This window comes from Lathamus discolor, chromosome 3 (assembly GCF_037157495.1).
Source record: "Lathamus discolor isolate bLatDis1 chromosome 3, bLatDis1.hap1, whole genome shotgun sequence".
In the NCBI taxonomy this organism is placed as follows: Eukaryota; Metazoa; Chordata; class Aves; order Psittaciformes; family Psittacidae; genus Lathamus; species Lathamus discolor.
This window is the reverse complement of record NC_088886.1, coordinates 113345761-113370727: the sequence shown is the minus strand read 5'-3', so window position 1 is coordinate 113370727 and position 24967 is coordinate 113345761. Positions and strand designations below refer to the sequence as shown.

Here is a 24967-nt window from a genome sequence, read left to right as displayed (position 1 = left end):
TTTAGTGTGAGGTGTCCCTGCCCATGGCAGCGGGGTTGGAGCTAGATGATCTTAAGGTCTTTTCCAACCCTAACTATTCTATGATTCTATGATGGTATAAGAAAAACTTCCTTTGAAGGTTGTTTCCAAACACTTACTTTCAATTCTTTCTCACAAAAACTGGCAGTTGCTACTAAAGGAAGATAGGAAGGCTAGTTAAAAGGAGAATTAAACAGACACTTCCAGGAGGGGAGAAATAACTCAGAACTGACTGAATTAGCCATAAAAATTCTCGTGCTCACCACATAGAAGCCTTTTGATTATCACCAGTACTCTATGCTATGTACTTATCCAGCTGTATTCCATAGCTGTCCATCCATCTCTGGCTCTCCTATTTTGATGCTAGTAAGTTTTGTCAATGGCATTTGCATAGTTAAGTTAATGTTACTTTTTCAGCAGAAACTTTAATTCCATATTTGCTTATACAGTTCCATAAGCTCAGTATGGGCAATTTTTGTCATTAATTTATTGTTACTATTTTATTTAGTTATAAGTTAAAAATCAGGGGTTTTATTTGAATTAATTTTAATAATGCTTTTCTATAGATTTATTGAGACCTTTATTGAAGATTCTTTAACTGATGCTGCTTCAAGCCTTAATACTGTCCATATGACCTAGGTATTTTAAACCCTAGTATGACCTGGGTTTCCTTCTTGGGTTATTTCATCCACCTATTGAAATTGTTTCAAGTAAATCAGTTTTACAGTGTTTGCTGCGATTAGCATTATATGCTCAAGGGAAGTTCTTCATAAAAATGTCGCTTATCAATACCTTTCAATGTGCTTAAACATTAATAAATAATTTTACATGAAAAATGTAATATCCATGGTGAAATTACAGTCTAAAATATATTTGTATGTAAATTCTTTAATGGTGAGTTATACCATGTAACTGTGTTTTTTTACTGTAAAGATAAGCTATGTTGTGAAGCCGTGGATTCTTATTTGTCTAATTTTATGAATAACCTGCATAAAAATATTAATTCTTTGCAATATTTCATGCAGCTTATGTACAGCAGAAACAAGTTTAAATTTTCTGTCATTTCTACAAATTAAGAAGTTGTGCTTTAAGTTACACTGTTTAGATGTTTGATTTTAAGATCTAGAATTTCTGGAGTAATTTAGCAAACATTGGCATTCAGTTTCTTCAGTAGCTGAAGCTAGTAGCTAAGGTAAGAGCCCAAACTTGTGAGTCCTGGGAAGGATTCACAGGATAAGGTCTGGTGCATCTCATACTCCGTGAGATTTGTATCATTCTCCTTTCACAGTATGTCTGACTTTGTTGTGAGTAGCCTTTACTGAAGCTCTATCCATTGAATACCCCAATTCTTTACCTGCAGTAATTGTTTTTCAGTCATATATATTCAGTATTTGGATCCCTGTAACTCCTTGCATTTATAAACTGACAGTTCTGTTTGTTCAACAAAGTTGTTTAACCCTTTCAACTAAGGGAAAGAGAATTTATTTTACTAGTAGCCAGAATCTTAATTTCATCATGTATGTTTTATTACTTATTGTAATAGTAGCTGTGGACTGGATGTACTTTGTTAGTATCCTACATACATAAAAGACATTCAGTATTAAGAACAGGTAAGCCATGTAATGTTAATACGCTAAATGTATAGTGCTCAAACATAGAAGCTGTTTAGTGTCCCAGTCTTCAAGAAAATCTAAACACATAATATAGGGGAATAATTTTCAAAGTTATATTGGTTGGGGAAGAGCTTTAGCAAGTTTTTCTTCTAAGTAGTTTGCATATGAATAGACTGTCTACTGAAAGGTCTACTGGGTTGGTAATTGGAGTCTGAAACAACCAAAACACTCTTGTACCCATTTTTACAAAATGCTGTGCCCTAATTTTGCCCTTAAATTGGGAGTAAGCTGGTCAACTGATAGCGCGTTAAGTCAATGATACTAATAAAGTTAATAAAAGCCAAAACCAGGTGTCCACCAAGAAAGCTAAAAGGTTCTGCTTATAAACTTAAGATATTTTAATAATCATAGTGGATACTGTATTTGTTACTTGCAGCTGGTATACTTTACGTGACTTAGTGCTTATACCCTTTTTGTCTAGCTTATCTGAAATTTTTCATTCACATTTTGTATCAATGGGTTTTCTGTTACAGGAGAAGGTTTTAACAACAACCAAGACCTTTACTATGATGACACATGGCTTTAGAAGAGATTCCAAATATGTGATCTGGAAATCATAACAAATTAATTAGACTCACTGTAGGATTCAAAAAGCATTGACTGGCTCTGTGGCATCTATTTTAGTCAAATATTTATTCTTTAAAAAAAAAGGAAAATACAGTCATTCTGAATTTGTTAAAATGTGTATTTTTAATCCCTCAGGCTTTCAGGTATAATGTTTTAATGCTTACATTAACTCTATTGAATATGCCTTTAACCTAATGAGCTCCAATCCATTTCACCTCTGAAAGAACTAATTAATTGACTTAAAGTCCTGCAAACACTGTTCACTCCTTTCAGTGTTAGGGAAATTGAAACTGGCACAATCAAAGCCTAAGTAACTCTTAAGCCATGGGAGGACTGCAGGGCCATTTTGGTGGTGATTTTGAAGGTAAATACAGGCAGATGTTACGGAATAACTCAAATTCTGGTTCGTCTGCCGTTTCCAATATGATAACTCTTCAGACCCTAGATTTTTTTTCCTTTTTAGTTGAATGTTTTTAGCATGAATCAGTACAACTCAAGTTATCTGAAGACACAACCTTTTTTGTATGCATAGTAGTTCATAGAACTAAGCAGGGACACCTTCCACTAGACCAGGTTGCTCAGAGCCGTGTCCAGCCTGGCCTTGAACACTGCCAGGGATGGGGCAGCCACAGCTTCTCTGGGCAACCTATGCCAGTGCCTCACCACCCTCACAGGGAAGAACTTGCTAATACCTAATCTAAATCTGCCCTCTTCTAATTTAAAGGCATTAAACTTCCATCATAAGAATCCGTATACTTATATTTACAGAAATCTACCTTTTCTTCTGAACAGTGAACCACGATAATATAGTAAAAGGTATTTTTTTTTTTAATCACTTCTAGTCACAGCCATCCTACCTTTCTTTAAAAGCAAATAATGCGACAGTTTATAGTACAAAGTAATTGGATTAGGGCTTACAAAGCAGTCAAGAAAAGTGAAATAAAAACATTTGGCTCATTCTTTAATTTAAATAATGCAACTGTCTCAACAGATGTAACGTGGGGTGCAAGAGTGCCTCAGATGAGGGCTGTAGTAAAACAAGGAGCCAGCCTCAATGGAAATAGCCCATTATCGAGATCTAACCAGGAGACTATCTAAAGCAAAGCTGAAAGTGCATCAGGAAATTTAAGAAGCCGAAAGATCCCCAAGATATCTAGAAGCAAGACTATGAGGAGTAATGTAGGTAAGTATTCAAAAGTAAATCAATGCATTTATTAAACTGGGCAACTTTCAATTTTATTTTGATAGTTTTATGCTGTGGTAGTAAAGCTTATTACAAAATGCACTTCAAGTATAATACAAAAGATCTGAGCCAATGTTAAAGAAAAAGTAAACAGAAGAGCAGCAGACATCTTCAACATCTAATGGTGCTGAAGTAGAAAAGTAAACAATTTAGCAATTCATATCTTTGTACAAGATAGACAGCGCACCCATACGTGGCCCTTTTTGATAAGAGAACAAAGAAAAAAGCATTCTTGACCTAGATTTAACAGATTGTATTGAAACAGCCTATGAAACACAGTATTTTAATGGTTAGAAAATTACCGTTTTGTGACAGTGTGATTCATATGGAGTATTAGTCATAATTGGTAGTAATATATTTTGACATGATTAAACAACAGAATTCCAGTTATCTGTATCGGAAAATATGCAGCACCATTCTTGACCTAGATTATATTGCAGTAGCAAAGTGGAGCTGCCATGCCCAGAGATGGAGCCAGAACTTTACAGTAAAATAGAAAATGAAATGCTCTTATTCTTTTGCATTTTCATAATCAAAATATAAGGTTATACCATGTCAACAGCCAGCAGATGGAGAAAAAGAATGTCCTAGGAAGCTCAAAGAGCACACTAGAAAACTGAGCTATAAATACCAAGCTAATTCCATAGCTTTAAGATTTCTCCAAAGCTTTTTTAAATCCCTCCAGAAAAGACTGAAGAGATCTTTAATCTGAAGTGCCCCAGTTGAAGAAATGTGTACCTTTTTATTTTGAAATCAAATTATGTTAATTTATAATAGATTGTCTGAACATCTTAATGAATCAGTGTAGTATGTGTACAGTATTTGTTGCATCAAAATCAGGTTTTTAAACACGTCAATGCATTCTCATTCTTATCAGTATTTTCTTCAGAGAAAATACAGAATTTGCTCTAATCACCTCCGAACTGATATATGTAGTGTTCCCACAGAATACTTGATGTACACAACTCCTGTTGAATCTGTATTTTTTAGAGAGCTGTCCTTTTCAGTAGAGAGAGCTAACAGAAGAGCCGTCTTCTTTGGTAGGATATTATGAAAATTTGGAACATCTTTTGGTATTTTTTTCTTTGCGTTCGTAAACTGTACCTATGCAACCTAACATTGTGGCTATATTTAGAAATACGTGTTTTTTCTGGCTTCCATTCTAAATCCCTGAGAGCAGGCTCTCAGGTTTCATGGCATTCCAACAAGGATGTTACTCTTTTGTAATTGAATTTGGGGAATCTGCAATGTGAACAGGTTCCAAGACAAGTGTCTGTAAGAAAACCTGGCTTATGAGGTAATTGAATTGCTGAATTCTTTCTCCATAATGTTGGATGAGAAGATGTATACGCTTATATTACTGAGCACTCTGTAATGTTTCCTCTTGAAGTCATCAAACGCAGTAGCTGGTGATGTCATGAGACAGTAATCACTGAGTGATACTGGTTGGAAGAGATACCTGGAAGTCACACAGGATGGCTGAGGTTGAAAGAGACCTCTGGAAGTCATCTTGTCCGACATAGACATCTTGTTACCTAGAGCAGGTTTCCCAAGATCATGTCCAGACAGTTTTTTCGTATGTCCATGGATGGAGACTGTGCCACGTCTGCAGGCAACCTGTGCCAGTGCTCTCTCATCCTCACAGTAAAAAAGTGTTTCCTGATGTTCACAGAAACTCCTGTGTTTCCATCTGTGCCCATTACCTCTTGTCCTGATACTGAACACCGCTGAAAGGAGCCTGGCCCTCTGTTATTTGCACCCTTCTTTCAGGTATTCATATGTGTTGAAAAGATCCTGCCAGATCCTTAATTTTCCTAATATTTCCTAGAAATTTCCATGTTGCACATGTGACAGCTGCTCATCCATTGACCGTGGATGTCAGAGGAGATTCTGGCTCCATCTTCTGCTTAACCGCATGATAGATGGATGAAGACAGCAGTAAGGTCTTCCCAATCTTCTCTTCCTGAGCTTTGGATTAGATATTAGGAAGAAATTATTTCCTGTGAGGGTGGTGAGGCACTGGCCCTGAGAATTGGTGGCTGCCCCATACCTGGCAGTGTCCAAGGCCAGGTTGAACAGGGCTTTGAGCAACCTGGTCCAAACTTTTTGACCAGCCTAGTGGAAGGTGTCCCTGTCTATTTCAGGGGGTTGGAACTAGATTTTTTTAAGACACCTTCCAGCCCAAACCACTCTATAATTCTATTCTGCTTTCATAAGGAAAAATCCTTTAAATTCCTTTAAAATGTCTTTTCCTTTGTGCACTTATGTTTTTCTTGAGGAAATGCATTAGAAATAATACCTTTTTCAGAAACTTAGGAGTTTCCAATGCATGTTCCCTCTGTAAGAGGAAAACAATTGGAGAGCTGGGTGGGGGTGGGAATCCCAAATCTCCATTCCTAGAGCACTGGAAATTTTTATTATCTGACACAAGAGTTGGTATGTGTTCACTGTCAGTGAGACCTTAGGTAGAACATATTTTGCAGTACTGGATACTGCCCTTTAAAGAAGATTTGTATCAGCCAGAAGAAAGCAAAGCAGAGCAACAAGCTACTGACAGATTTAGAAAGCAGGACTGTTAAAGAACAGCTGAAAGGATTGGGTTTGTTTATTCGAGGAAAAAAGAGAACATTGTAGGGTGGGCATAAGGCTTTAAAAAGATAAGAGGTTTTCATAAAAGCAGTGGTGGCAGTTGCTCTGTTGATTTTTTTGTTGTTGTTGATTCTTATTTTTTTTCTTTTTAAAAAGGCAAGTTCAGTTTGCACAAAGGATTATTTAGGATAGATGTGAAAACAGTCCAAGCTTTTTTGGTTTGCCTCATATCTGACTGCAAATATGGATTAAAAACTCTTACATTTTACCTCTGTCATGAAATCTATGATAGGAATTTTTAAAACTGTATAAAGAAGCAGCTTTCAGAGATGATCTTGGTAATTCTGAGCTTCTGCCACTGGCAGCGGGCTGAGAAGATTGCTCCTGAGATCCCTCTTCAGATCCTCAGTGTCTGTAATTCTGACAATTTACTTGTAGGATTAGCTTTGTTTTGTTTCCTTGCAAACTTCTTTCTGTTACTGATAATATATTTCAGCTTAATGTATGTGGTATTTAAGGTCTGTACATGTGGGAGTTTTCATAACCAAAAAAATGAAACAGAGGACAATTTTTTTTTTTCTTCAATAAAATGCTTTGAAATGCTGTTATTGCAAATGGAGTGAAATTCAGGTTCAGGAACCTTTGGAGGTTTGCCAGTGATTTTCTTGTGTTCATGTTTCCGTTGAGATGGTAGGCTGAAGTGTAACATAAAAAATAAATACATGCGAAACAAATGTGGGAAGCTATCATACCTGTCTGTAGCTTGAATTCGTATTTCTTAGATTTTTCTGCCAAGACTTTATGGCATTTTTTCCTGACACTAATGGCTTTAGTTATGGTGGGGTTTTTGTGACAGAATATGTTTATGTTACTAAATGAATTCTTTTGATCTCGCTTTAAATACATTGTGATGAAGAGCTGACTACTTCTTTGCCTACATTTTTTCCAATAGCTCATTTTTTGGAGTATAGTTCCAGAACATGCTAACTATGTGTTACATCCCTACTGTCTGCATTTCCAGAGGGGGTTTTTCAAGCCTATTTGGAGAAAAAAGAACTGTTTGAGTTCTAAGTTAGTATCTGGCACGATACATTGTCCTTTGATTGGGATGAAGTAGTGCATTTTCTAGGTTCTTATCTCTTTTTGAGCTTTGTTCTTAAACTCTTGGATGTACTGTGTCCTTAAAGGGACACATGGTTTTAATTTCTGGGTGCCTGTGGTCCTTACTCTTTATTTTTCTTTTCTCTGCTTTAATGAGCTAGTGGAATTCTGTGTACTTGTCAAGCTTGAATGTGATTCACCCTTTTGTTTAGATCCTTCTGAAGAGAATCAAACCATTTTTGTCTGGTTTAGCATATGTGCCATCTCTTGCACGTGCAGTAAAATCAGGGTTTATAGCACAATTAGGTGAGCAAAGCCATGGATACCTGGCAGGACAGAGTTTAGCATTGTTACCAGGCATCATCCTGCTTTACATTAAACCGGAGGATTTGGATGGTAAAACATCTCCAAGGAGACTTTCACAACCCCTGTACTGAAGTTGAGGTTAGAATGCTTTTCATTATCATAAAAACAAACATTTCCTTTTCTAGGAGTCAGACTGCAGTCTTCACAGTTTATTGGACAATTAAATTTATTCTTACTAAGGATAAGTCAGTGTGAATACATCTGATGATTATTATATAAAAATTCAACCTCAAAATACACAGACATGGACATTTAGGTACTCTTGCTCATTTTGGTGGGCTAAAAATACCTTGGTTATCTTAAAAGTAAATCTCTGAGCGAATGGGATGGGACAGCCGCGCAGAAAAGAAGTTTTTCACTCAAGAAGCACAAAATCTTTGAAATTAGTGGTGTGTGTACAGTCAAGAACTTTGCTGCTGAAATACATGTTAAACTTTACTAGGTGTTTTTTTTAAATAAGTTGTACATTAGCATTTTTTTTAATATTAGATTAGAACTGTGCTTGTCAGGTTTTATAGAAATTAAGTGTGTATGAAATACAAAGTGGAAGCAGTTATTTCAGAGTTTCGAAGGAGGAATAATATTCTAAGAAACCTCTTTGATTAAGTGTTTATAAATGTGAAGAAATAATTAAAAAGACTCCAGAGAGACCTCATTGCAGCCTTTCAGTTCTTAAAAGGGGCCTATAAGAAAAATGGGGAAAGACATTTTAGCAGGGCCTATTGTGATAGGAAGAGGGATAAAATGTTTTTAAACAAAGAGAGTACAGACTGAGGCTGGATTTGAGAAAAAAATTCTTTACAGTGAGGATGGTAAGATACTGGCACAGGTTGCCCAGAGAGGTGGTGGATGCACCATCCATGGAGACATTCAAGACCAGGCTGGACATTGTTCTGGGCAATCTGATCTAGTTGCAGATATCCCTGCTTCTTGCAGGGGGATTGGACTAGATGGCCTTTGGAAGACACTTCCAACCCAAACTATTCTATGATTCTATGATTTAATATTGAAATCTTAACATCATAAGAGGACTATATCAGCTGATTACTACTGCTTGAACTGATTCTTTATTTTTCAGCTTTGAATGAACAAGATGAAGATACCCACCTTCAAGCTAACGCTTAATGAGGAAAAAGGTCAGGTTTTTTGTTGGTTGGTTGGTCGGGTTTTTTTTTTAATCCTATGCCCTCCTGTTAATTAGTATATTAAGAAGTACTTTGTAGTATTTTGTATGTGAATTACTTCAGAGACCTTAAATAAGAAACCAAATGTGATGTTTTAATATAAGGATGAGAAAGTATTTTTAAATCAATCGGTATATTTATAAAACAGCTGACTCAGACCAGTGTAAGTAGAAAAAGAAGCTATAGAAGGTCATGTATACAAACCTTCATAGAGATTCATTTAAAAATGATTAAACTTACAAGTAATGGACCTCTTGTATATCAAGAAAAAATGTTTGTCATAATTTTCATGGAGTGAAAGCATTTAAAAGGATCTAAATCACTGTGTTTTTTTGTTTCATAAATGTCCTTAACTTTTGAGTCCTCTTTTAGAAAACAGAGGGAACTCTCTATCTCTTAAATAAAACAGTGGGGCCAAATTCTCCAAGTACTTACACATTCAATTAGCGTATCACTCAAAGATAGTAAGTAATAACCTGCTAATGCCAGCGATTCATCTATCATGCTGTACAGGTTTGTAGCATACCACATTTCAGAAAGGCAGCCCAAGCTCTCAAACACTATTACACTTACGCCAGATAAGGCTGTAGAGTTTGCATTAATATGTCTGAATAGCTGTTTTTTATGCTATCATATATTTTTTTTAATATCTTAAGAGTATTTTCATTAGGGAAATTGCTGAGTAGAGCTACGTAATTCAGTAAACAATTTAAAAAATAGCACTTGGAGAAAAAATTCCATGTGTCTAAAAATAGCATGGTCATGTGACTTATTACTTTGGCACAAAAGTATAATTTACAGGTTTAATTTGCAATCCTACTATGTGTCTGACATTCTCTTGCACAGAAGTTCAGTTTGAATTATTCAGATTATTTAAATATTGCTGCGTCCTGAATTCAAGGTGTCTAATACAAAGAAAGCTTATATAATTTATTGAGACCTCTGCATTTAAAATATGGGAGTATGAGTTTCATTTTTCCTGTTTATTTCTTAATTTTTTTTATATCACTGTGCACAGTTAATGGAGATCAGCGGCTAATCCAGTAATTGTTACGCCAGCAGCTTGGGGCCTTTCACCATATTTCCAGCAATCTGACTTTTTACTTTTTTTACCTGCTTACATAAAATCTAATTGAGTTTTTATATTCAGGTTTTGAAATAGTTACAAAGTATTCTTTTCTTTTGAAATCAACTTTTTTCTTGTATTTCCCTAGTAACAGGTAAGTCAATAATGTAGGCATCTGTCAAGTAGAACTGAACACTTACAGATAGTTATTACATATATATTTTCTGCATGTATTTATTAGATACTTTAAAAATGTTCTGTATCAGATGTTCCTTAAATTTATGTTATCTTCATTCTAAAACCATTATTAAACTGTATTTGATAATTCCAGATTTTTGGAAGCCTGAATCATGATAATTGAAACAAGTGTGTTATTTGTTTATTCATGTGCTTGGATCTTTTGAAGTAATTTTAACTTTGGTCTGAAACTTTAAAGTATTTATAGCCAAATCCTTTCAATTCTATGTTACTTTTAACTTTTTCACTTTTTCTTTTTTTACAAATGTGCATCGCTTCAGTGGTTGTTTTCTAATGAATCAGTGTGCTATGTTAGCGAGAGCAATCCCACTGTAACAAAGCAGATTTTTGTCTATTAATATCCTCTTCTGTTGTGGGAGTTTGGCTTCAAAGGTCTGAATTCTCTTTCTTGTAGGCAGAGATTGCCTTTTTTTTTTTTTTTTTTTACTTCCACATTTAGCAGACATCTTTTTTTCTTGTCTTGGAGTCATGGTGACTTTCCCTCTTCTAGAGCCTGATAGTTCAAACAGAACGACAGTTAGTATAGAAAAGTTTCGGTGTTCTAACCATGAAAGATATGTGAAGCCACAGAGAATTAAGATTTACACGTGCTTTTTCCAAAATACTAAATTTTGAAAACACATTACATTAACAAAATCAAAACACTTTAAGAATTGTACCTTTCTTATGGCAAGATGAGTTTTGGAGGAGACAGAAATTCCTAATCAGACAAAACCTAAAGGGGACTCAGAAAAAGTGGCCTTCTCAGTTGCAGAACTGATATGTACTGATGGTACATCATCGCTGTGTGATGGAGAAAGCAGAAAATAACAGAAGAAAAGCCATTCAGAAAAAGAGTTCAAGTGTAATTTCTCTTCATATTGGAGAAAACCTAGTCCTTAAATCCTCAGCAAGAAACCTTGTTTTGCAGCTCTTTGCTGCAGAACAGTTTACTTGTCTTGTTTCAAAGAATAAAAAAATAACCAGTTTCTGTAAGACTGTTGAAGCGTTTTGCCTGCAGATTGAAACAAAACCATTGAAAATAGCTTCTAGCCATTAAAAAAAACACAAACAAACAAACAAAAAAAACAAACCCACAAAACACAGAAAACAAAAACATTCGAGTCCAGAATTGCTTTTCCTAGATTTGTAGGTAGCTGAAGATGGACATCGTTTATAAATTCCTTATTTTATACAAGTTCACATAAAGTGACAATGGGTGTAATACTGTTTCTTCACTTCTTATTAACATATAGCTTGATAATATTCTATTTCATAGTATTCCCTAGTAAAGGTTTTGATAATGGTGATGTGATTCTTACCTACAGAATAACTTGGTTGATTTAAATTGCATACCAGATATTAATCTTGATATAAAAAAAAATAAAAGTAAATCTGAGTACTCACATTATTTTGAAAGAAAAGTAGGCCTTACACACACGCACACAGTTTTGACCTATTTCTCTTGTAAAGAAAAAAATTAATGTGGTGGAAGGCCTGAAAGAGCATTATGACTCTTCTGTATTCTTCAGTGGATTCTATCTGTTGTATTTATTAAATTCTTATTGAGTAGACAGAGTGGAGGTTTTAAAAAAGAAAATGCTTTTGTTTCCTGCCATTTTTTTTGACTGTCGTGTAGCTCACTGTTGCTTTTTTGTCAAAACTCTTTCAGAGATGCTGTGTGTATGGATACATGCACATGTGTACACAAAGGGAGTTCTTGAAAGGGTGTACTTTCTCCATTCTTTTATTGGAAAGGGAAAACCTCAGTTGCTCCCAACTCCAGAGTTATGGAGATAGATGTGTTAAAAGGCAGTTGTACCTTGAGAAGGTTTCTGGGTTTTGAGGATACAGTGCACCTCAATGAACTTTTAATTTTTACCTGCACTATTAACATTGGTTGGAAGGATATCAGATGTAAAGTTACCACTTCTGATTATTTAACAGCATGCTACTCCAAAATGATGCAATGGAAGAGATTGCTCTATTGTGCTTTTAATGAACTGTGAACACAGTCAAGTCTTTCTCCACGAGAATCTTGTCCTTATTGTTTTATTAGTGTAGCTTCCTGAATAGTCAGTCTGAAGTGACAGCGTTGGTCGTATAATCTGGCAGCATAGGAAACCAAATACTGCAGGGTCCTGTCCACCCGCAGGCAGGTGAGCAAGGCTGGCTAAGCTGGGGCATGTCCAGTGGACTGCTGGTGACTGTCATTGACTGTGGGTATAGACACAGGTACAGAGGCCTGGACTCTTGAGGGTTTTTTTACTATTTATGAGTGAATTCATCCAAATAGCTACCATTTTATAGAGTGGTTAAATCGGGTGTCTTCCAATCCTAAAAAGTTCTATAGAATCAAAGGTATTATATATTAGGAGTATATAAGCCTTGCTACAGTACATTATAAAACTGTCCTTTATACAGTTATAAATAATTCAGTCCCAAAGGTAGCTGGACTGGTATAAACTGATTTGACACTAGGGCAATTTAAAATGTATTGTTTTAATTCAGTCATTCAGTGAAGATCAGCTTTCTGGTTGTTGCTATGTATTCTTAATACTCTGTATTTATGAGTAATATAAAGATGACTTTCTGAAACCAAAGGCCAGAGTATATCATGTATATAGCTGTATTAGTGTCTTGGATACCAATACAATGAAATACAGTTGAAAGAAGAAAGGTTTCCTTTATACTTCAGGCGCATTTGTTTGTTGAATGACTCACCTAAAAATAGGGCTTTATAAAGTGTTCAATACCAATCTAATTAGTCAAGAGAATGCTTCTTTTCAAAATGGAAAAGCGTTCCCAGAAAGTGATGCAACATTTGTATCTCATTAGATGATACAGGAGAATCCTAACTAATTGCTTTGATAGACTTAAACAGATTAATAATGTGCAAGCGATAACTGAAGTGAAAACTCATTTTAACTCTGTGTGGTTTAAAAATAATGCTGTGTAAGATGCTAAGGCTTCCTGTTATTTTTGAAACCCGAAGACCACGAAGGTGTTTCTGAATGCATTTTGTAGGTTTTTCTGTGATAGAAGGGAAAGCCTGGAAAATGAGATTTTGGATGGTATCTATAAGCAGTGTTTTGTGTACGTTTTACTTTATACCCAAACTCTAGTCATTCCTTAAGTAAGCGCTGGGTTTGTCCGTCTGAGAGGTATACATTGATAGTAGACCTCTTAAGTAGCCTTTGCAATACATATAATTGTTAGGCACACTTTGAAATCCATGTAAAGAGAAAGTAATGGAGCATCTTTGTCAGACTTTGTCTTAGGTGCCTTTACATCCACTTATTAATAACATAAACATTATAACGGTATTCATGTCATGTGATAGAACTGAATCCATGCCATTATTATCTCATTTAAGTTTCTTTTGACTTTGCACCAAGTTTTCTATTTCACCACTTGACTAAAAAAATTGTTAGAGTAAACATTAAGAGCTGACTGTGCAAAGAGGCTTCCTAAAATGCAATATTTCAAAAAGTGAGACAGTTGCATTAGGAATTGAAAACATACTTTCAGCATCTGAAAACTAAGGAGAAATGGGGGAAGGTTTGAGGGAGCTAGAGGGGGGAAACAGTTAAGCGTAGTTTTGCATAGTTCTCCAATGAAATATTTTTAAGCATATTGTAATGAAACTGAACTGCAAAACAAATCTAAACGGCATGTCTTGGCACACAGAAAAAAAGAAGTAATTGATTTAGATGTGGAAAGTTGTGTTACTTGTGGTGAGATAACATGAGTTGTCTGGAGTTGTTATGAGATTACAGAGAAGAGGTATTTATTACATGAGTTGATGAAAATCAGGCATTTGGACAGAATCCAATGTCCGGAATACTTTGATCCAAAATCCAAACACATTCTATCCCAGTCCAAAGTACTTCAGATAGAATACATTGATGGAAAAGGGTAAAATGGTACATCAAGGGATGAGATTTTTCTGCAGTCCAGTTGGAAGGTTCTGGACAGGTAAGAAATGTGGGGTCATAGTCAAATGGATGCTCTGAATGTCAAAGTGTTCACAGTCAGGCTGATCCCTACTGGGATTTAAATGTCTTTTTGATTACAGTACACTTTGCCAAACCTAATAGAGCAGTGCCACTGTCCCCTCCAGTTGTCCCTTTAAACTTACAGCTTCGCATTTAAGCTTCCTTGTCATATAAAACATATTGTAAAACAAGCCTATGCTAGAACTAAGGTGAGAAAGACCCAGACCCAGCCTGGTTTAAATAACTCGTCCTGTTTTTCACTGCTACCTTCCTTAGATCCTATTTTTTTGTTTGGCTGACAAGCAGTTACTGGGAAATGCAAAGAGTGTCCTGGGTGATGAATTGGGTTTGAGAGGGTTTAACTCTTCTTGAAGAGACAGGTACTATGTTTAATTTTTCTGTGGCGTTACACAAATAAAATAGCAACTCTGCACATGCGATTTAGTGAAGAATTTCAGTACCAAAGCTTCACTGGCAAACTCTTACTTCTGCCATTAATGCCGGATAGAAAAGTGCAATGGTTAGCAGATGTACTGGGTATTTTATGGCCTGCAGTTTGTAGAAATCTGGAAATCTGCACAGAATCGTGCAGGGGTTTAGTCGAAAAATCTCAGTTCTGTGAGTGTGTTCCTCTACAACATGACTAGTTACACACCGATTACCTATGTACTTCTACATGGCTAGTTACACACTGATGAGCCATGTACTAAGAGGCTTCCAGGAAGTCTTAGCCCTCCTTTACGTGATTCATTGCACACAGGCACATTGGTGTGTCCCCACAGGCTGCAGCTTGCATATGAGCACAGTAAATTACAAGATAAATGGTCAAACGTTGATAGTGTGAATAGTCTACTTCACTATTTCTGTTTAGGGTGAGTGTGATATTTGAGGTATTTTTGTACCTGGGGAAAAATGGAAAATGGATCATCATACCTATGCTCTGATTCATTCTCATTTTTGACATCACTCAAATCCTTGTGTTAGTTTGCAATTCCTAAATTCCTCTGGTACTCCTAAAAAAAAAAATGATCCACTCTGGTGAGACCCCACCTGCAGTACTGTCCCCAGCTCTGGGATCCCCAACATAAGGACATGGACATGTTGGAGTGAGTCCAGAGGAGTCCATGAAGATGCTCGGGGGGCTGGAACACCTCTCCTATGGAGACAGGCTGAGAGAGCTGCTCTTGTTCAGCCTGGAGAAGGCTCTGGGGAGACCTTAGAGCAGCTTCCATTACCTAAAGGGGCTAAAAAAAAGCTGGAGAGGGGCTTTTTACAAGGGCATGTAGAGATTTGACAAGAAAAAATAGCTTTAAACTGACAGGTGAGATTTAGATTAGATGTTAGGAGGAAGTTCTTCCCTGTGAGGGTGGTGAGGCCCTGGCACAGGTTGCCCAGAGAACCTGTAGCTGCCCCTTCCCTGGCAGTGTTCATGGCCAGGTTGGACAGGGCTTTGAGCAACCTGGTCTAGTGGAAGGTGTCCCTGCCTGTGACAGAGAGGTTGGTACTCGATGGTCTTTAAGGTCCCTTCCAACCCAAACCATTCTGTGACTTTTATTCCAATTCACTGTACTGAGTAAATATGTTTAAGTATTTCCCAAAGAAGAAGCAGTTAATTGAATTATTTTGCTTCTTTTAGTACTGTTTCAAGCTATATGCAGTGTAGAAAAATTGTTTATCTTGATAAGATGATAAGTATTACGGTTGTGATAGAATGGGACGTTAGCTGAGGCAAGACATTGAAGAACCAGTAGAAATACAAGGTTACTTCAAAGCATCTCTCTTGCTGCTTTTGCAAAAAAAGAAATTGATGGCTGTTATTTTCTTGTAATGGATCCAGTGCAATTGCTCTAAATAGCAACATGAGCCACAGCAAGACTATGCTAAGAGGTGAGCAACACTTTCTATGTGCTTCCAGTATTTTAAATATGTATTTTCTGATTCTGATTTTACTGTATTACAAAAGGTTAATTCTCTTTAAAAATATTAGGGAAATTATGTACCTGTTTCAGCCTTACGCAAGACCTACAATAAAAATACCAGTGCAGCATTCAGCAATAATGCTGAAACTTGAAGGTAAATTCTGCCTTAGTTTTGATGAATCTGCTGCCTTCTTAATCAGGATAAAACCGATCAAATACCAGAACTTTCACACTGAAAACCTGCTAGAGTCCTGAACTGTTGCCGAGTGCTCTCCAAATCCTATTTCTGTGCACCAGATTTAGAGATTAAAGGGTAGATTGTTTTCATAGGAGAGAAGAGAGCAAGGTGCATTCACTGTAACTGTTGCCAGTTGGTACTTGGTCACCTTAGTGCTGTCCGTGTGCAAAGTCTCATTGTTTCCTTATCCCTTACCTGATTTTGGCCAGCCATGGGTTACATCATGTTGGAGTGCTCTGGAGTACAACAAAGTTGAAGCAGACCCTTGCAAAACAGTGCCAGGCTGTTCTAGAAGGCTTCATCCTGCAGAAAATCACACTCATTCTGAAAATTGCACTCTGTTCTTTAGATTTCAGTGCCTTAGACAAAGGGGATATGTCCACCCTGCTCCTTTCTAGTCCACACCCTTCTTGTAAATACCACAGCCGTTTGGTTTTTTTCTTTATGTAGCATTTTGAACTTGACATTTCTAAGTAGCGCATCTAAAGAGGACGTACTGCATAAGTGTACCTAAGGGGATACTTTTGAGGACTATATTTATGCCTCTGTAGTCTTCCTTTAGTGGTCTTGAAGGAAGGATCTGTTGTGACTGTTAAATATAGATGTAATGTCTTGTTGGTACTGTTGTTGCAGAAATGTTTTAGGATCCTACGTATTTATGTTCCATCTCTACCTCAAGAAACCTTTTCTTATTAAAATCAGTCAGGTCTGTAGTAACACTATGTTTTGAAATATTAGCATAACATTAATGTTAGGAATAAGGCAGAATTGACGTGAGATTCCAAATAAAACCTGTTAATGTTACTACGGTAGTCATCAGTGCCATCTTACTTTTGAGTTCTAGGGTTTGAGGTTTTTTTTCTGTGGTATTTACTATTTGAATTGCATATTCCATGTTTGTCTCGCCTTAATAAAATGTCCCACCTCAAGAGCTAAGTCTCACCTGGTCAACTTGAAAAACTATTTTGGGGGGACACCACACTTTACATCATTCTGAACTTCTTTCATGAAGATTTGCTTGGACAGTATTATCATATGAGGGGAATTATTACTTATGATATTAAGATTGCTGCACAGGCATTTTCCCTTCTTATTATACAATTTTTTGTAAGATTATTAATTTAGTCTAAATGCGGGGGTTTCCCATTTTATAGATGTTACTACCCCTAGAACCATCTCACTTCACATGAAATTCCTTCAGCTTTATAAACAAATTTTAAAGGGCATTGATTGAGCTAGTCATCTGTTGATAATTCTGAGAAGAAGCATATGTAAAACTATTCAGTTAAAAGATACATCCCTTAATTCACCCAAACTGTACATTAACTATTTAGTAACAGTTGCACTCTCATAGCTTTTAAGATGTAGCTCTGTTGCGTCCACATATAAATAGGATATGCTAGCAGGATTTTTTTCACCCTAAGCCTTATTTTGATAGTTCCATTAACATTTAAAATTTTGATTCTAAGCTCTTTAAATGGATGCAGCTGTATACATCTTCCTGAGTTACAGAACTGGGCTGAAAGACTTCAGAAAATGGCTCATGTGTTTTCTGTATCTGTATTTTTCAGGCTGTTTTATTGGAGCCAGGGAATCATGAAAGAAACTCAAGAAGACAACTTGGATAATGAATGGAAGATAAAAAGAAAACAAAAAGAATGTGGCATATAAAGGGTATAATACCTGGAGGTATTAGATCTGACTCATATTTATAAAAATGAGACAAGCTTTCACAAAAAACAAGTTATCTTAGTCATCAAGCTTGGAGCCATGCTGTTGAACTAGAAATTCTCCTTTTCCCCATTCTCCTTTCTGACAGGTAACAGAGGATTGGTGAATTATGATTTTCCCAAGTTGGAAGCACTAATTTTTATCTATATAGTTCATCCTTATGAATATATAAGGAGTTAAACATTGCATATTTAATGTGGATTATAATGGAAAAGTGACTCATTAACAAAAATGGCCACTTTTAAGGACTTGGTTTCAAGCTGAGCTGGAGCCTCCCAATGCACTTTGTACAGTTTGGGGAAAGGTGTACTGAATGGCCTTCTCTGGGGGGCCATGATGATATGTAGTAAAAGGATATCATCTTACTGTTGATATCTTTGAAGACTCATAAACAGAAACAGAAAAATGAATGGTGGAAAGGAGTGTGACGGAGGGGACACGGATGGAGGGCCACCAGCAGTGCAAGTTCCCGTTGGTTGGCAGCGAAGGGTGGACCAAAGTGGAGTGCTCTATATCAGGTAAGGTTATCTGAGGTGGTTACTGGTTTTGTTTTCATTGTAGTTTTGCCAGAACATGTGGTGAATTAGTCAGTCAGCTCATCTTTTGTACTCAAAAACTTCAGGGCTTGCTGTCTTTGAAGTGCGACATCATTTTTTCTGCTGATATTAGTGGAGTCCGCTTATGTCAGTTGTGCCATTTGCATGCCCTTAACATAGTCTGAAATCTAATATTGCTAGGTCTTGAAAATTTGATAATAATAGATATTTTGCTTTGGGCATGAAAAGTTCTTTGTTGCTTATTATTGTTGTATGGGTTTTAAAGCTAAGCAGTAGCAGATTTAACCTTACTTAACATCTTTATTATTCAAACCTTTTGCAATGAAACTAACCAGAGTTTTAGTTATATGCCACATTTGAGATGTTAAGAAATCTTTGCTGTCTTTTGCCAATTCCCAGATGCACAGGCATTGCCTTTTCCTTGCACCAGCATGGGCTTTTTGTAAAAGGCTTTGCTGGTCGAATTCAACCCCATGATCAGACATGCAAACAGTTCATGAGTGATAAGGCAGAGTGAAACTGTCTTCTGTCAGCAGCAAGCCTTCAGCTCAGTTTATGCAGTGCCATGCAGCTTTATCCTGATAGTCTGTAGCTCTTCCATAAGTCTTTTCTGGATTTATCTTTCAGGTCTCCATTATATTTTTGTGTTATACTTACTCTCTTTTGAAAGAAAATTAAAGTGGTGCAACTCCTTAGTAGCTGCAGAAAATGTCGGGTTTTATATGCCCTGTAAAGATCCTTTGTCCAGTAACACTGACATTCTTCAGCAAGACTTACTTCTGTAGATTCCCCACATTTTTCATGTAGGAAAGACAAGAACACAAGCCTAAATCCAAAGTTTAAAGTATCCTTTTTAAATAAATAATCATATTTGTTTAGCTTATTGGATTTTTGTTGTTATTTGATTGTTTCTTAGCTTATTGGATTTTTTTTTCCTTCTCACTGTCACAAAGAAATGCCTTGAAATTGCTATTAAATTAATGTGTTCAGACAAACAGACTATAAATTAAATGTTGTTGGAAAAAAGGTCAAAGTTAACTTTAACACAAAATGGGTACATCAGGTTTACATCACAGAATTCTATATGATTATCAGTCAGTTATTTGCTTAATCTTATTCCACTAGTCTGTGATTAAAATAACCACTTCTTCACATTTTGTGTATTACCAATACAAAATTCTTTAATGAGTCAAAGCATACTCCGATTTTAAACTAAACTACCATAAAAGATCAAATACATTCCAGTGTTTCTTGTTTATATTCTCAATTAGCAGAATCAAACAAAATCCATGTCAGTGATATGCATGTCAATGATAAATCGCCTTCCCCTTGTATTTCTCATTACAGCTGTAATTTACTGGGCCTCTGCCTTAGTTAAAAATCAATGAGAAAGACAAAGTTGTTGGTAGGTTGTTTTTTTTCCCCTATCACCTACATATGCAGGCGTCAAGACATACAATGCTTTGGCATTTTTATATGCCCGATGATCCTACCTGCTTTTGAACTTCATTTTCTGCAGCTGTAAGAAGCAGACCACAAAGCTTGTGCTGCTTCTTCAAGCATGTGTCTTACATGTTTATAAATTAGTAAATGTTGGTATAATTCTGACAGTTACTTGCTTTTCTGTCTTTTTTTTTTTTTTTTTTTTTTTATGTTTTCTTTGTTCAGGGAGACTTTCTTAATATTTCTGTTCTGAATTGCCTTGCACAAAACACTTGTTTCATTCTTGTTGATCCTATTAAGTTTGCCAGGTACTTTTTTCAGCTTGGGGAAGCTGGTTTTATTTCTGTCCTCTTCCCAAGTTTTGACAGTGTATTTTTTTTTCTCTTTAATCCAGTGGTTAATTCTCTGATTGCCTTCTGTAAGTCCTTCTGATTAAGAAAAGTTGTTTCTCATGGTCCACAACTCTTACATTCTCATTTGGTGGAAGTCACATGGTAGGATATATTAGGTGGGAGGGATGGAAGTCAGATAGTCTAACATTCTGCTTGACATGGAGCACCAGCAGCACTTGATCATGGTCAGTCCTTTATAAGGAAAGGTTGGTTTCACCAGCTGCATCTTCATGGATTGAGTTTCCACTGCCTCTTTGGGTAACCTGCTCCAGTGCTGCTCTACCTTTCTGAAGGAACAGCCACCCTGAAAATATACACGGCATTTATTGAGAGAATGAAAGGCCAAGCAATATTGACTCAGAAGCTGTCCAAGGGAAAATTAGTGTATCTATTAAGATCTGACATGACTTAACTAGAACAGATGATGCCAGCTGTATAAGGACTCATGCTAGTTATTCTTCCTTCCAAGTGCAAGGTCGTACCCCTGGGTCAGAACAATCCCAGGCACAGCTACAGGTTGGGCAGAGAAGAGATTCAGAGCAGCCCTGTGGAGAAGGACTTAGGGTGTTGGTCATTGAGAAACTGAACGTGAGCCAGCTTCAGTGTGCACTCACAGCCCAGAAAGCCAACCGTATCCTGGGCTGCATCAAAAGGAGCATGACCAGCAGGTCGAAGGAGGTGATCCTGCCCCTCTACTCTGCTCTCGTGAGACCTCACCTGGAGTATTGTGTGCAGTTCTGGTGTCCTCAACATAAAAAGGACATGGAACTGCTGGAACAAGTCCAGAGGAGGGCCACGAGGATGATCAGGGGGCTGGAGCACCTCCCGTATGAAGACAGGCTGAGAAAGTTGGGGCTGTTCAGCCTGGGGAAGAGAAGGCTGCGTGGAGACCTCATAGCAGCCTTCCAGTACCTGAAGGGGGCCTATAGGGATGCTGGGGAGGAACTCTTCATTAGGGACTGTAGTGATAAGACAAGGGGTAATGGGTTCAAATTTAAACAGGGGAAGTTTAGATTGGATATAAGGAGGAAATTTTTTACTGTAAGGATGGTGAGGCACTGGAATGGGTTGCCCAGGGAAGTTGTGAATGCTCCATCCCTGGCAGTGTTTAAGGCCAGGTTGGGCAGAGCCTTGGGTGACATGGTTTAGTGTGAGGTGTCCCTGTCCATGGCAGGGGGGTTGGAACTAGGTGATCTCAAAGTCCTTTCCAGCCCTAACTATTCTATGGTTCTATAAAGTGTGCTCACTTTTCTGTCAATTGTTAACAGTTGCTCTGGAATAAACCCATTAATTAACCAGTTCTTATTACCTGATAAAAGCACTGAGTCTCAATGATTTTCTAGGTAAAACAGTGCTACCGCCTTAAAGTAGCACCTAAATGTTTTCTTCAGCTTACTGTTCACAAAGTCATCAGTGGAATAAACTGAGGAAAGCACTTTAATAAAGGGAAGAGGTATCTCAACTGTCAGTAACAGACCTGAATATAGTTTATTATTTGCTCTTCCTTGGTTTTTTGGGAGGCCTAAAACTTCTGGATTACCTAAGCGCTGAAAAAAACTGGTATTTTCTTACATGGGAAACTGTGGATTATCCCTTGAAGTATAGGACCATGAGGAAATTTATGCACACAGAAGATAGTTTGCCTCCATACCTGTTGCAAGCGAGGGTGAAGGGATATATAAGAAGACTCTGCAGGTTAATGTATGGCTACGTGACTGGTGCCAAAGGCAGGGGTTTGGGTTTTTCAGTCACGGGCTGCTGTATGGGACACCTGGTTTGCTGGTGACAGGCGGGATACACCAGTCCCAGAGAAAAAAAAGGGTTTTGGGGCAGGAGTTAGCAGGGCTTATTGACAGGGCTTTAAACTAGTTATGAAGGGGGGAGGGGATTTAACTGGGCCTGTTGGGGACAAGCCCAAGAGGAACATGCTAGGGATTGAAGGATGGCGGGCTAAGGAGGACTATCAATCTCTTGTTTCACTTGTGGGAAAGGATAGCTCTTTAGACCCTGTCCCGCAGGGGAAAAAGGGTACTAGGACTGGCTCCCTGAAATGCCTGTACACCAATGCACGCAGCATGGGGAATAAACAGGAGGAGTTAGAAGTCTGTGTGCGGGCTAAAGGTTATGATCTAGTGGCGATTACAGAGACATGGTGGGACAGTTCACATGACTGGAATGTGGTCATGGATGGCTATGTCCTTTTTAGGAAAGATAGGTCAGCAAAGCGAGGTGGTGGAGTTGCTCTTTACGTGAGAGAGCAACTAGAATGTATTGAGTTCTGTCCGGGGTCGGATGAGGAGCAAGTGGAATGTCTGTGGGTACGAATCAAGGGGCTGACTGGCACGGGTGATACAGTTGTGGGGGTCTATTACAGACCTCCTGATCAGGACAAAGGAGTTGATGAGGCTTTCTACAGGCAACTGGAAGTAGCCTCGCGACTACATGCCTTAGTCGTCGTGGGGGACTTTAACTACCCCGATATTTGCTGGAAGACTCACACAGCCAGTCATTCACAGTCTAGGAGGTTCCTCGAGTGCATTGATGATAATTTCTTAATGCAAATGGTGGACGTACCAACTAGGGGAGCAGCGCTGCTAGATTTAGTACTCGCCAACAAGGAGGGTTTGGTCGAAGTGGTGACGGTCAATGGCAGCCTTGGCTGCAGTGACCATGAGATGGTGGAGTTTAGGATCCTGTGTGGGAGGAATAGAATACCTAGCAAAGCCACAGTTCTGGATTTCCGAAGGGCCAACTTTGGCCTCTTCAGTCAACTGCTAAGGGAAGTCTCATGGGAAAGTGTACTAGGCGGTAAAGGGGCTCAAGATAGTTGGTTAGCATTCAAGGACCGCTTCTTCCAAGCTCAGGATCGGAGCGTTCCAATGAGTAGGAAGTCAAGTAAGGGATCTAGGAGACCGGCGTGGTTAAACAAGGAGCTGCTGGGCAAACTCAAGTGGAAAAGGAGAATCTATGGATTATGGAAGGAGGGGCTGGCCGCTTGGGAGGAATATAGGACAGTTGTTAGAGGATGTAGGGAGGCAATTAGGACAGCTAAGGCCTCCTTGGAACTCAATCTTGCTAGTCGGGTTAAAGACAATAGAAAGGGCTTCTTCAAATACATAGCAAATAAAACTAAAACAAGAGGCAATATAGGCCCACTGCTGAACGAAGTGGGTACCCTGGAGACAGAGGATATAAAGAAGGCAGAGGTGCTGAATGCCTTCTTTGCCTCTGTCTTTACTCCTGCAGACTCTCCCCGAGGGCCCCGGATTTCTATAGCCCCAGAAGGAGTCAGGACAAAGGAGGAGTTTGCTTTGGTAGATGAGGATTGGGTTAGGGATCAGCTATGCAAACTGGACATCTGTAAATCGATGGGTCCGGATGGAATGCACCCACGGGTGCTGAGGGAGCTGGCGGAGGTCATTGCTAGGCCACTTTCCATCATCTTTGGTAAGTCGTGGGAAACGGGCGAGGTGCCTGAGGATTGGCGGATGGCAAAGGTCACACCAATCTATAAGAAGGGCAAGAAGGAGGACCCGGGTAATTATAGACCGGTCAGCCTTACCTCCATCCCTGGAAAGATGATGGAACAACTTATTCTTGACTCCATCACTAGGCATATCAAGGATGAGGGGGTCATTAAGAACAGCCAACATGGTTTTATGAGGGGGAAGTCATGTATGACCAACCTTATAGCCTTCTATGAGGAAGTGACTAGGTGGAGGGATGATGGTAGAGCGGTAGATGTAGTTTTTCTTGATTTCAGTAAGGCATTTGATACTGTCTCCCACAGCATCCTCATAGATAAGCTAAGGAAGTGTGGGCTTGACGATCAAGTAGTGAGGTGGATCGAGAACTGGTTGAAAGGAAGAAGGCAGAGAGTTGTGGTCAATGGCGCAGAATCTAGCTGGAGGTCTGTGACTAGTGGAGTTCCTCAGGGGTCGGTGCTGGGACCGGTGCTGTTTAATATTTTCATCAATGACCTGGATGAGGGAACTGAGTGCACCCTCAGCAAGTTTGCTGATGACACAAAACTGGGAGGAGTGGCTGACACACCAGAGGACTGTGCTGCCATTCAGCGAGACCTGGACAGGCTGGAGAGTTGGGCGGGGAGAAACTTGATGAAATTTAACAAGGGCAAGTGTAGAGTCTTGCATCTGGGGAAGAACAACCCCATGTACCAGTACAGGTTGGGGGTTGACCTGCTGGAAAGTAGTGAAGGGGAAAGGGACCTGGGGGTCCTGGTGGATAGGAGGATGACCATGAGCCAGCAATGTGCTCTTGTGGCCAAGAAGGCAAATGGCATCTTAGGGTGCATTAGAAAGGGAGTGGTTAGTAGGTCAAGAGAGGTTCTCCTCCCCCTCTACTCAGCCTTGGTGAGGCCGCATCTGGAATATTGCGTCCAGTTCTGGGCCCCTCTGTTCAAGAAGGACAGGGAATTGCTTGAAGGAGTCCAGCGCAGAGCCACAAAGATGATTAAGGGAGTGGAACATCTCCCTTATGAGGAGAGGCTGAGGGAGCTGGGTCTCTTTAGCTTGCAAAAGAGGAGACTGAGGGGTGACCTCATCAATGTTTACAAATATGTGAAGGGTAGGTGTCAGGATGATGGAGCTAGGCTTTTTTCAGTGATATCCAGTGATAGGACAAG

The 24967-nt window shown here is 38.4% G+C and overlaps 1 protein-coding gene across 7 annotated transcripts in view; it reads left to right on the top strand.

The window, feature by feature from the left end:
- The window catches only part of MBD5 (methyl-CpG binding domain protein 5), a 159653-nt gene that overhangs the window by 89008 nt on the left and 45678 nt on the right, over positions 1-24967 (top strand). For 4 of the 7 annotated variants that reach the window (XM_065671243.1, XM_065671242.1, XM_065671241.1 and 1 more), the window contains exons 4-7: positions 3250-3441; positions 8636-8693; positions 17771-17888; positions 18314-18448. In XM_065671243.1, coding sequence (XP_065527315.1) covers positions 18336-18448 — 113 coding nt within the window. In that variant the 5' untranslated portion in view covers positions 3250-3441; positions 8636-8693; positions 17771-17888; positions 18314-18335. Of the gene's footprint in view, positions 1-3249; positions 3442-8635; positions 8694-17770; positions 18449-24967 lie in introns of all 7 variants that reach the window. The other 3 variants (XM_065671239.1, XM_065671240.1, XM_065671238.1) reach the window with 3 other exon arrangements.